Raw genomic sequence first — 14,269 nt, forward strand, 5'->3', positions numbered from 1 at the left:
TCTGATGGTGACAGGTTTGGTGGTCTACCAGGTCTTGCACAGTTGTTAGGAGCCCCATTTTCTCTGTATCTTTTAATCATTTTTTGAACTTCAGTCTTGGAAACTTCTGTTTTTTAACTTTTTCCTTTGAGTTTCACTTTCTTACACCATCTACACCTCAGAAATATCTCATAAATGAATAACTTCTAGTTGATGACTGTTTGGACTGGAAATTAAATAAATGAAGGGCAGTCTTTGACTTTTGCAGAGTACTGTATCTATATTATTACCCATTCAAAAGGGAGAAAATGAATTGTGGAATGTCATAGTGTGAAACATCCTGCATTATTCAATAAAAAATTGAAGGAATATTTTAGTATCTTCATTCCTAATCTCTGATTACCACAGACAGTCATTTCTTTTAGCAAAAGAAGAGAAAACTCTCTACTCAACTCTAGACATTTATAATAGATGTCAAGAGACAGATGCTTCAGGATCTGCCCATTGTTATGTTATGTAATATGTTATGTTATATGTTATGTTCTACTTCCAACTAGAGATATTTGTCATTTTGCTGCCTATGCCCAGTCTGGGAAAAGCACAGTTATATATTAGTGTTTTAATTCAACATGTTTTCTGTCCTATGGCTAAATACAAGAAAATGCTTTGAAATTACTGTCTGTAGTAATCGACTATATGCTACACTCTTTTAAAAGATGGTTCTTTAAGGGTTCTTTCATAAAGAAAGCTGTTCTATTTAGAACTATGAGTTCTATATAGAACTATTTCATGCTTAAATGATTCTTTGCATGGTGAAATGGTTCTTCAGATTGATGGAGATGTGTTGTATATGGTTCTATATAAAAGCTTTTTGAAAAGAGTTCTAAAAGCATCAAAAAAAAGGTTCTTCTACTGTTGCGATGTCAAGCTTGTAACAATAGAAGAACCCTTTTTGGTGCTATATAGAACCAATTTCAAATAGCTTCTACATAGGAAAAAATACAACACATTCTCCATCAATCGAAGAACCATTTCACCATGCAAAGAATCATTTAAGCATGAAATGGTTTTATACAGAACTCACGGTTCTAAATAGAACCATTCCCTTTACTAAAGAACCCTTGAAAAAACATCTCTTTTTATGAGTGTACAGACGCAGCAGGCCTAGATTAGGTTGAGAAAGCCCTTAGCGCTGCACGTGCACAGAATGCAATAGGAATAAAGAATCTTTCTGTATAACCACAGTGTGTGTGTGCATTTCTGAGTCTACTATCTGAGCTCTGGTGTGTCAACTGAGCCCACTTCATCTAATCTAGCTGTCTGTTATCTCTTGATAGGCCAGTCGCCCATGACAGTCGCAGTGATAGGGGGTAGCTGCATCGCTCTGCGATGATGGCCGATCCTCTGACCTATGGATGAATTGATCTGGAGTGCAAATTGTGTGTGTGAGTGCGTGTGAGATATCTGCGGATTTAATCAGTCTGGCGAAATATTCTGCACAACCATCATTATCAATGCCTGCGGACATGTCGGCTGCTCACATCAGTATCTCTATCTAATATGTAGCAACTCATGTGCGACTGAATGCTTTACAGTTCGTACCGGGAAAAAATAAATATTTTCCATATATTTGCATAGAATTATACAAGAATAGTTTTAACTGTTCCTTGAAACAACACTAAATACTGTTTGGACTGTTAAGCCAATAAGAAAGTCTAAATAGATCTGCATTTGATTAATAGGATGGGCATTCCAGCTCTTTTCAGTGAGTTGAAACAACTGGCTCAGCTCACAGGCTGCCATTATAAATAAGAATCAGTTCTTAAAGGCTTTGCTTGTTAAATTAAAGGTTAAATTAAAAACAAAAAAGACAAGAGTTGGTATTTTTGGCTCTCCAGTGGTTCATGTTGTAGCACTGGTTCAGCTTTTTGTTCCCAAAATTAGCCAAGTCAGTGATATTATCTATCATTTTCAATAAAACTTTAGTCTACCTTCTAATTAATTAATTAACATGAAGGCATTGTGCAAAATGTAATTAAGACAGATATTAGATAGTTTCACTGGATGAATTTCAAGAGGCAGGAATGACAAGATTTGCAGGCAAAATGTGGGCAAATCCATCAGTCATCAACAAACAAGGGCAGGTCAAAGTCAAAAATGTGAAGAACTGTGAGGCTCACTGGAAACATAACTACAAAACCAGAGACAAACTAACAAAAGAAGCAGCAGGTTTGGGGATAATGAAGGGGATCGAGAGGTGTCTTGTGATTTTCAGCTACAGTACAATTTGTCTTGTCTTACTTTACAAAGGTTCTTGAATGTGAGTCAGCCCCAACCATTCACATTAAAGAACAGCTGCCTCAAAGGGCAAACAACACATACCTAGTAAAACAAACCTTGAAGAATGCTATAGCAACAAATGTTAATTTTTTTATCTTTTATAATGCTATATACATGGGTACAATACCCTATTTCAATAAAGCCACCAAACTAATATTTTGCTTTCAGAAAAAAAATATGGTTCTTTATGTATAAAGAAATTCTGTGAAAATGTCTAGAGTTACACACTGTTCCTCCAGCACAAGCCATCTTGCCTCAGCCAAACAATCAATGATGGGATTTGTGCTGGTCTTGGTAACTGAATTTTGTGCATCTTTATGTTTGAAAATAGAATGAGAATTTAGTTTTGGCCAGAAACCATGAATACCACATTAAAAAACAATAGGAAGCAAACATTAGCCTACTTTTGATATCTCATCCAAGCTGGTTAAATGATGTTCCAAAAAGTTGGGACAGTAGATAAAATACAAATGAAAACAGAATATTTATAAATCTATTTTGACCTGTATTTAAATGAAAAGAGTACAAAAAAGATATGTAATGTTTTATCTTACCAACTTAATTGTTTTTTTTTTCTGTAAATATATGCTCATTCTGAAATTGATGTCTGTAACATGTTCCAAAAAAAGTTGGAGTGGGTCAATTTAAGACTAGGAGCATTGTGAAATGTTAAAAAACATATTAAACAGATGATAAAATGAGTATACAAAAAAAAGCCTAGTCCTTTATGAGCGAGGATGGGTCGAGCCTCAACACTTTGAAAAAAATGCATCAGCAAAAAATCCAATAAGTTGAAAATGATGTTCCACACATAATGTTCCACAGAGATTGCAAGGATTTTATTTTAGGTATATCACCCTCTGTGGTGCACAATATCATCTCTGTGCATAAAGGGCAGGGCCAAAAACCACAAATGAATGTCCATGACATTCAACCCCACAGACAGCACTGCATTAGAAGTCAGCATGATTCTGTGATGGTCTCACACATGGGTTCAGGAATACTTTGACAAACCACTGTCAGTAAACACTGTTCATCACTGCATCCACAAGTACAACAGTGAAAACCTGTATTGTGGTCTGACGAGTCGACTTTTCAGATTGTTTATGGAAATAATGTACGTTGTGTCCTCTGAGCCAAAGAAGAAAAGGACCATCCAGATTATTATCAGCAAGTTCAAAAGCCAGGGTCGGTCATGGTTGGGGGGGGGGACTAGTGGGTGACTTGCACATCTGTGAAAGAACTATTAATTCTGAACACATTTTGGAGCAACATATGCTGCTGTCTAGCTGCCGTTTTTCAGGGACAGTCATGCTTATTTCAACATGACAACACAAAGCCACATTCGGCATGTGTTACAGCAGCATGGCTGCATCATCTGAGAGTGCAGGTGCTAGACTGACCTGCCTGCTGTCCAGAACTGTCTCTCATTTACAAATATGTGTCTAATTAAGCTCAAAATATAACAACAAAGGCCTTGTATAAATGCACCGCTGAAGACTTGTATAACAGAGGAATGGCAAGAAAAATCTATATTTAAAACTGGATCAATTGGTGTCTGCAGTCTCCAAACGATTAATAAGCGCTGTTACAAGGAAAGGTGATGAAACTCACTGGTAAACATGCTCCTGTCTCAACATCTTTGGAAGATGTTGCAAGTATCTAATTTAGAATAAGCACATATTTACAAAACAATGAAGTTCATAAGTTAAAACATTAAAAAAAAATGTTTTTGTACTGTTTTCAACGTATAAGAGGTCAAACAGAATTTATTAATCACTGCTTTCTGTTTTTTATTAACATTTCACATAATCTCCACTTTTTGAGTCTGGGTAGTACAAAACTTTTGCGTAAACTACTGTTTGAATAGTTCCTGCAAACAATTTAATTTATTTTCAATATTAATTTTGAAAATAATTCTGAATTGTACCAAATCAAATTTAAAAATTGCAGTGCAAATTGAGATTTCAGGGTGCAGTGACTCATTTCCTAAAAAATCAGAACTGAATCAAAGTGTCAGGTCCAAGACTCAAGAATCTTTTTTTCAATAGTACAGCCTCATCAACACTCACTAAAGCATCTTTTTATCATTTGAGAAATATTGCTAAAGTTCGACCTTTTCGATCTCAGAGCGATGCAGAGAAACTTATTCATGCATTTGTTACAAGCAGAGTTGATCACCGTAATGCTCTTCTTACTGGACTTCCTAAGAAAACAATACATCCCTTACAACTCGTGCAAAATGCAGCAGCGCAGATCCTCACAAAAACAAAAAAGAGAGATCATATCACTCCCATTTTGAAAGAACTGCACTGGCTGCCTGCATCTTTCTGGATAGATTTTAAAGTTCTGCTACTAGTTTTTAAGACTCTAAATGACCTTAAAGCACCACCTACATCACAGCAGAGTGTCTGTCTGTTTATGTTCCAGCACGTGATCTTAGATCTGCAGGTACTGACCTTCTGCAAATACCTTCTGTAAAATACAGAAAACGTGGAGAGGTCTGTTTCAGTTATTATGCTTCTGAACTGTAGAACTCAATTCCGTCTTTTATTAGACAGTCAAGCTCAGTGCTCACTTTTCAGAAACATTTAAAAATGTATCTCTTTAATTTAGTGTTTAATTAAAACTCCATGACTCTTGGTATTTATCTTTTAATTTGATCTGTGTCATTTTATTGTATGGTTTTAAATTAGTATCCATGATTTCTTGCATTAGTTTTATCACCTGTCTGTAAAGCACTTTGAGCTGCCACCAGCCTGACAAGTGCTATAAAAATAAAGATTATTATTATCATTATTATTATTATTATTTTTACACTCAACTTCATTAAGGGAAGCATAACCTCAGCAATCATTCATTTGTCATATTGCCCATTATGCAGGATGATGAACTTTAGTCCAGTCCTCCACAGTGACTTTAACTGTACAATCCAGCCAGTTACGGACTCCCCTGGTTATAGAATTACAATTAGCACAGCAGAGGTCATCATCATTAGTTTTAATGGTGAAACCTCTGGAGTCACTGCCCAGCTACCTGCACATACCTTAGAGAGTCTGAGTTTAAAGCTTTGAAGATGGACACTGGATGAAGGGGGGATTTAATCGGACACTGTGGAGAAAATAATGCCTCAAGTGAGCAAGACCAAGCATTCTAAAGCTTACTAGCTAGCTCTGTGTTTTCAACGTTAGCAATCATTATAATACATAAAGAAAGGAGTATCCTGTGGCATTCAGCAGTTGTATTTCTGAATAATATCATAATGTAAGGTTCTATGACAGGACCACCTATAGACAAACATGAACATATATAGAGAAAATAGCTTTCTGCCCTAGCACTGTTTTTGTCCTAGCAGGAAGTGTAGCTGGTGGGGAGAGTCGTGTATCTGTGTCTCTGTAAATCCCTGGTGTGCTATAACACTCTCCCAGCTGCTGCTTCCGTTTTATTGAATACCATAATATTGGTGTGGCAGAGAATTTAATGAGACAATGGGGGAACACAGCTCTTTCTTGAATGCAATATGAGAAAAAGAAGGAGAGGATGAGGGTTTGCTTCTTCTTCTTTGGTCAGAAACAACATTTATAATGGTAGACTTATACTGTACATCTGGGTTTCCAATTAACACAAATGGGCCATTTCTACTGGCAGCCACACCTGCCCATAATCATCAAGCAGCAGCTTTTTATTGTGCTCACACTTTCCTCTTTACCTCACTCTGGTACAGGTTAATCTTCATGCCATCTGCCCACCAGTTTTTGTTCCAAAATTCTATAGACCTTTTAAATTCTAGACCTTCAGTTAGTTGTTAGTGTCATGAACTAATCATTTAATATCATATAGCTAGACAAAAATAAATAGCCACTTTTTCAATTACATGTTTCCCTGAAATAGTGGGGCTATGTATAAAAGGCTGTAATCCCTGCATTACCACTACTGACATTCTGTAACCACATAATTGTTGTTTCAGTGTTAGACTACAGAGGCAAAAAATGTCACCATCCAATACATTTTGACTGGACTGTACTTTAATATAGCTTGACCTCTATATGTGGCCACTGCTACATGGACGTCCATCTATAGGTCCATATACAGTACTGCGCAAAAGTCAGAGACCACCCTTTGATTATTTACTTTTCAGTCAAAATGGGAATTAAGTACAAGTTATTGGAAATATAATAGACTTTTCCAGTATTTGGTGCATCCACACTTTGCCTTCACAGATTAATTCATTTTGGCAGACTTGCTTTCCGTTTTTCAATTAAATCTGCAGGGATATTTTTTGACATCTCCAAAGTTCAGTCTAAGAGGTTGGTTGCATTTTCTACTTCTTACATCTAAGTAATTTAGAGATGTTGAGGTCTGGACTCTGGGGTGGACTGTCCATTGTTCTAAAACTCCAGCAGCTTCTTGGTTAGATTTTTTTTTTAATCTGTTTCTATTTCTCAGTAACAGAAACACCTGCAGATTTTTTCACATGAATCAAGAGTGGAGCTTAATTTTCTCCTTTATCTCTCAAAGATAAAAGTTGTAAGCACTGCCTATCTAATGATCATAGTTTTGGTGGTCTATAAAGTCTTCCACAGTTGTTATGAGTCCCATTGTTTATAATACAAGAATATTTTTTATAACTCCAGTTTTGGAAATTCCTGTTTTTACTCTTATTTTCCATGGACTTCCCTCTTACTTACTCAATCTCCTAGAAAAAACATAATGTACTGAATGGCTTTTTTGACTGGAAATAAAACAAAGTACTGTATCTTCATCTTTTTAGCTCCACCATATCAGACAGTTTGAGCTCATCAGACAGAGAGGTCTATTTTTGTAAGCTACCATATCACTGACAATACTCTCAATATGTCTTAAAGACTAGCACTGCATGTCGAGAAAACCCTGGAATGTGACGATTTTAAAGCGTTTGTCATCCACTGGACAGTTATGGACAAGTTCTTCACACCCACTAAGCCTAGTCCTTGCTTAAACTACTGGAGACAGGATGTAGGAACATTGCCAGCTTTCATTAGACCTTCTATAGCTGCTCAAAAAATGGCCTCAGTAATCTCAACCTGCAAAACGGACCTTGCAAGTAAGCTATCTAGTTACTTTAAGCACTAATTACAACTGAATACACTAGCTTGAGTATAAATCATGTATACATCAGTATATATCCTGAGATACAAAGCATCTTCTGCTTCTTCCCAAACATGCATATGAGCCTTAACCTGCTTGAACCCTCCGTCATTTAAAATGCACCTCCATAAAACACAGATTCCTTCAGATGCTCATAATTAGCTTTTTGATTACACCTTTTCACTACAAGTAATTTCTGCCTTTTGATAAGAAATCCTTCTATCCAGCGTTGTTCACAGCAACTCTCAAATCAAAGAGCAATCACACAGGATGCATCTACACATAGTTGAAATACATTACACTTGAAGAACGTATCCTCTCCAGCACACTGCTTAGCTTTTCCTATCCCTTTCTATCAATGTGAGGCTTAAAGCCAAATGCACTTTGGAAATTTGTACAAAGTTCTGTGGGTCTCCAAGGCCATCTCAGGATTCTTAGAGCATCCAGGCCTTTGAAACTGACTTCAGAGGAACAGCTGCTCTTGCACTGACCAGAGAGGGAAGCTGATGTATCAGCAGCAACCCTACAGGGACTTAAAGAACTGATTAGCTTTGGTCAGAGCTGCGAGTGTCCAGGCGTTTAAGTGTGTCTTGGATTCCAAAGCTGTTACTTGCTTATTTACCAGAATCAATGAGAATTTCATCTTAAAACACAAGCAAATGTGTCTCGTCACAAAACAAACTATTCCTATTATGGCTGTGGTCTATTACATACATAAGTTAAAAGAAGTGCTACTTACCCTGCAGTTTCCCAGCTCCTCTGCTGTTAAAATGATAGTGCCACATTTCTTCCCAGGGATGCCCCTGAAAGCAAGCCAAATGAAATGCAATATCGGTCATAAAACAGTTTTTTCTTGTGAATAACTGAATTTTCCTTGCCCTTTGAAATGAAGAGCTTGACACACTTACAGTTCTAAATGTATGACCCACTCTCCAGTCTACACGGTCAGTCTATGAAAGTTAAGCTGTAAAAAAAGCCTGGTTTTGAATTCACTGTTTTTGTGATGTCACGAAAAACAGCTCATTTGCATATATCTGCATATTCAGTAGTTTGGCTGTACCCATTTACTTAGAAGTTATACGGAGTGTTTTAGCCTAAACAGCCCTTTACTTTGAAGTTATAAGGAGTGTTGTAGCTTAAAGAGCCCTTTATTGGTACATAAAAACATATAAAGTGGACTTCAGGGAAAAAATAAAACTATGTAGGATTTGTCAGTGTAGTATACGGGCCCTTGCAAAGATGATATGACAGTATAACAGTGACTATTCTCAATACTGATATCGCATCAAAGAGATGTCCTATGAAATGCAAAACATTGTATACAGTCATATGCCAGTTTGGGCGCTCCTGGTCAAGTAAAAATAAGTCAACACATCCTCTACAGAGAGCACACTTCTGAACACTTTAAAATGTACTGTTCATTATGGTATCTTGTCAAGTGAAATGATCTTAAACCTGGTCGATATATCTAAACCTTCCCATTTTGAGATGGTTGTGCACTTATTATAAGATTATCTAGCTTATTTCCAGTTTTACTTGTTTTAGGTCATTATATTAAGTAAAATGATCTCACTACACTGGCAGATAATTTTGTTGGTTTCAAGTACATTTCTTGAAACAAGCAAAATTATCTACCGACATAGTAAGATAATTTTACTTGATAAAATTACTTAAAATAAGTAAAAAATGTCTAGAAATGGGTTAAATAATCTTAAATGAAACTTACAACAATCTCAACAGGAATATTAGAATGACTATATTTAAGATACTTTTACTTGACAAGATACCATTTTTTGCAGTGAATATGTTCAACTCCAGCAAACAAGTAGAAACTGCAATAAATTTTGAAGAAACATGACAGATTTAAGTGTGTTCTCTGTATGCAATCGTTTATGTCACTTGACTAGGGGTATTAAAACTTTTGCATATGACTGTATGATCACTTGTCAAAATCATAACTGTCCAGCCTATGGTTCCTTACAGATGTGGAAGCTGGACAATAAAAAAGCAGGAGAGCAGAAGTATTGATGCCTTCGACCTTTGACGTTGGTGAGAACTTTTGAGAGTACCTTCTTTTGAAAATTGAAAGACGATTATGCTTGACACATTTGAAGGTAAAGAAGAAGACGGCCACCCGTTGACCAGATGGACGGATACAATCAGACCCAAACAGAAGACAGAATATTCTGGAAAAACACTATCGAAATGGTGGCCAAGAGTCAGAACAGACTTGACGGCATTTAATGATAATAATAATCATTTCACAACCATTTTCCTTGACATTCAGGTGTACAAATGGACTATTTCATCTGTAGGTTAACTAGCTCAGTGAAGACTAGCCTAGTGGTGGTTACAATGGGATAATCTAACCCAAAATGCCGATATAATGCATTTGAGGGAAATTTAACTGTGATTGTTAACTCTCATCCTGTTGTTTTTAATATGCATTTCAACATGATTGGGTATGAAACACGACGTTATTGTTTCAATTTGCTTGTGACATCAGGCTTCCAGTCACTATGGATAAACAAGCGACAGTCGCATTATCATAACAATGTCATTTTTATTCCGTTTGACAAAAGAGATCACAGCAAATATTCAAATCATCATTCGTAATTAACTCACACTGAGAAAAGGTTATACCTACACAGTTGCAGTAAATTAGATTCAGTTTTATTCTGAGCTAACTGGATGTGGGTTACATTATTATGAGAAGGGTTTTTTTTTGTCTCTGGAGATCGTCAGTAAGGGGAAAGCAAGGATAATATCTGATTATCTGCTCCTAGCTGAACACTGCTAGAGGTACATTATTAGAAGGTCAAGTTTTATACAAAACGTATCCCTGCTGGGCATAATTAAAGTAACTGATCTGGGCGATTTTTCCCTTAGCAGTGTGCCACGCTTTATTCAGACTTTATTCAAACTGTCACAGGTCAGGGACGGCAACGGTAAGTCTGAAGGCGCAAAACTGACTCCACACATTTTATACATTCTATCGACTGGACATCTGTTTCTGGCCAGCAAGAGGAGGATAATTAGCCGAGTTAATTAGGTGTATGTACGCAGTTTAAAATGACTATAAACTCTTGACCTAAGCAAAAATAGCATTAGCCGGTGATACTAAAGGGAAGCACTTAAATACAGCCTTGAGACCCGAGAGAGGCGGTTCACTCTTGTCCTTTAGGAGATCCAATAGCATAAGTTAATTATATATGGTAAATAATTCAAGAACACAATGGAATTCACACCCGTTTCTCTATGAACCTCCCTCAGTCTCCAGGGTGACCCGAGTTATCTTTAATTCTCTCTATCTTGCCGTCTAGCACTCCAGAAAGGCTACCACCATTCATGGTCTTTTTTTCCATTAAGGCACCAGTGAAGACTTGTGAGATCGAAGCAGTTCACATAGCAGCAGTCATTACATGGCCTTATTTTCTAAAATGACATTGGCGTTTCATTTTGAGCCCTCCATTGTCTCTGGGGTAGCATTTCAGCCAAAATTAATTGCCCTTGAATTATTAACACAATGGCTCGACTCCAGACCAAATGGATCCTTGATGTAATTTGTTGGATTATGAACCAAAGACAAGTTAAAGAGGTTATAGCCAACCGTGAGAAGAGGTTAACTCATTTTCTCAAGGTCCAACCGAAGGGCCTAAAACAATATTGCTCTCTAAGATAAGCTTCAAATGATGTGCCATAAAGGAGAGTTAAAGCAAAGGTTATCTGCAGCACTGGACCCCCTGCTTGCTGTAAGTGCATGTAGTTTCATTCACATTTAATGAAGCTCTGAATGATCAACAAGCACATAAAGCCCAACCAACCGATCCAGCTATTTGCCTGAACTCAGCACTTGTCAGCCAGGCGGAGAAAATCAACCTGAGCTCCAGAATTAGGCCTAAATCATTCACAATCGGCTGAAAATTCTTGGACTTCTGTGGAATTAAGCATGGAGCATGGGCTTTAGAACAGAACACTTGGAGATGGAGGAGGCACTATGCATGTCTCAGTGTTAAAAAAGCTCCTTTGATACTGCATTCATTCACAGGCTGCCCTAAATGCACTTATTCATTCCGATGGGACACCAAAGTCTCAGATGATGAAACCATTTGAAATGCACCATCCAATTTCCTATTACAACCCCCACCGGTGCGGCAGGTTGTTTATTATGGATGTGATTTTTACTGCTCTCTGCTGCCAATGCTCTGCAGCAGAGCCGGGCAGAATCAATCACACTCATTCCTCTCCATGCTCTGCTCCCAACAGATTAGCATCTGATCAAACATCAGAATGTCCTACTGGCTTCAGTTTGCACTAGAAGTGCTGTGTAATGTTTAGCGTTAATTTATGCTAGGTCACTAGCAACCAATTGACCATGCTCCACCCACAAATGAGTTCTTTCACAGCAACTATCGACTGCAAGCTTTTCAGAATTTTGGCAGGCATTCTGTAAAGCGGCTGGTGGACACTTTTTAAAATAAATGTACCAGAAAGGGTTCTTTGCGTGATGCCACAGAAGAACCATTTTTGGTTCCCTAAAGCAGTAGTTCTCAAACTACACATTTGTCCACATTTTTGTTCTTTCCTTGTGAGTTAGTTTTGAGCAAAAATGTGGACAGTTTAAGGGGCAATGAGGACTGGTTTAAGAATCACTGGACCTAAAGAACCTGTAAAGAACCTCCATAGGATGTAAAGTCTTGAAGGACCCTTAAATCGGTAAAGAACCTTTACATTATGTGAAAGTTCTTCATACCTTTAAAAGGCAAGCACACCATGCTGTACCAACAAGGTAGAAGTCCTTGGGCAAGACTCCTAATCTGCTGTAACTCTGTAACATAATGAAATCGTAAGCCGCTCTGGATAATAGAGTCTGCCGTCCTATCGAACCTGATAAAAGTTTAGGAAAGACCAGTTTAGATGTAGCTATGATACCATACTGGACCATGTTGTAGCTAATTAAACTAGAAACGTTTCTAACAACAATGACAAATTTGCAACCATTCTAATGCTAGCTCCATAGTGAATCCTAAAATTTTGTCATTCGCATGTCATTAGCATCTGATCTATCCCAACAGTGTGACCTATCACATGCCTCCAGACTGAATATTATTATAAACTAATAATGAACTCTGAATGCTTGTTTTGAGTTGCATGCTACAATTTCTCAGTAGGCAGCTGCAATGAACAAATGTGTTTGCAGGTGTGGCATGGGCCAATTTTGGCAACTCATTTGGCCATAAGGGGTCCATATAATGCAAATCCCAATTTTTCCTCTTTCAATTGAATTCTATCTGTTCCATTCACTCCCCAGCCCATACAGTTCCTATATAGAAAATAACTTGCTAACAGCCTGTTGTAAATTCATTGTTTTTGTGATGCTGTGTGTTTACAAACATGCATCTATTCAGCCTACAGCAGTTTAGCACTGCCCATTCACAATGAAGTTATACAGACTGGTTTTTGAATGATGCACAATACAGGTTAGCCATTCAGAACAAAGCTCATTTACATACAGTGTCCTCCACAAATACTGGCACCCCTGTAAATCGAGAGCAAAACAGACTTTAAAAAACATTTTATTGCTTATCCTTTTGATCTTTCCTCAAACATATGAATGAAAATCTAACCTTTATTTAAAAGAAAGCCTAAATCTCATCAGGAAATCAATATTTTTCTTAAAACTATGTGTGCCACAATTGTTGGCACCCCTAGAAATTCTTATGAGTGAAATCTAACTGAAGTATTTTCCCATTCATATTTTATGTTTTAACCTGAGGGATTAGGCACACCTAAATAGTCAGCCTTCCTGATTCACTGGGGTATAAATATGAGGTGACAAACAGGCCAAATTCCCTCAGTAATCCATCTTTATGAGAAAGACCACAGAAAACAGCAATGATGTGCCACAAAAGGTTGTTGAGCTGCACAAATCAGCAAATGGCTACAAGAAAATAGCTAAACAGTTGAAAATGCCCATTTCCACTATCAGGGCAATAAAAAACAACTGGAGCTGTTAAGAATCTGCCACGCACAGTAAGGAGGATGGCTCAAGTGGACAAAGAATCTCCAAGGATCACAGCTGGGGACTTGCAGACATTAGTTAGATCTTGGGGTCAGAACATCTCCCAGACAACAATAAGCTGCCACCCACATGATCACAAGTTGTTTGGGAGGGTTACCAGAAGAAAGTCTCTGTGGTCAAGAACCGACAAACTCAAGCACCTATAGTTTGCCAGATGCTTCTGAAACTTTCAGTTGGACCATGGTCTAAATGGTCAGATGAGACCAAAATAAAGCTTTTTGGCAACACCAAAGGTGGACACAAAAATAGCCATACAGAAAAGTACCTCATCCCCATTGTGAAATATGGTGGTGGATCTGTGGTATTGTGGGGCTGTTTTAATATCAAAGGTCCTGGACAATTTATTTGGATACATGGTATCACAGACTCTTAAATACCAGCAGAAATCAAATCAAAACCTGGCTGCCTCAGCCAGGAAGCTCAAACTGGGACGTGGTCCTCTTCCAGCAGGACAATGATCCAAAACACATCTCAAAATCAACACAAAAATGGCTCACTGACCACAGAATCAAGGTTTTGCTATGGACATCCCAGTCCCCTGATCCAGAACCCATAGAAAGTCTGTGGAATGAGCTGAAGACGAGAGTCTACAATGTGAACCTTGGAATCTGAAGGATCGGGAGAGGTTCTGTGTGGAGAAATGGTCTCAGATCACTTGTCACATGTTCTCCAGTCTCAATAAGCATTTTAGGAGAAGAGCCAAAGCTGTTATTATTGAAAAAGGAGGCTGGACCAAGTATG

General features: G+C 37.7%; 1 protein-coding gene across 3 annotated transcripts in view; it reads right to left on the reverse strand.

Moving 5' to 3' along the window:
• Nucleotides 1–14,269, reverse strand: part of cpne5a (copine Va) — a 137,231-nt gene that overhangs the window by 54,315 nt on the left and 68,647 nt on the right. For all 3 annotated transcript variants that reach the window (XM_036577976.1, XM_036577975.1, XM_036577977.1), the window contains one exon: nt 8,186–8,249. In XM_036577976.1, coding sequence (XP_036433869.1) covers nt 8,186–8,249 — 64 coding nt within the window. The remainder of the gene's footprint in view (nt 1–8,185; nt 8,250–14,269) is intronic.

Source organism: Colossoma macropomum, unplaced genomic scaffold (assembly GCF_904425465.1).
Source record: "Colossoma macropomum unplaced genomic scaffold, Colossoma_macropomum, whole genome shotgun sequence".
NCBI lineage: Eukaryota > Metazoa > Chordata > Actinopteri > Characiformes > Serrasalmidae > Colossoma > Colossoma macropomum.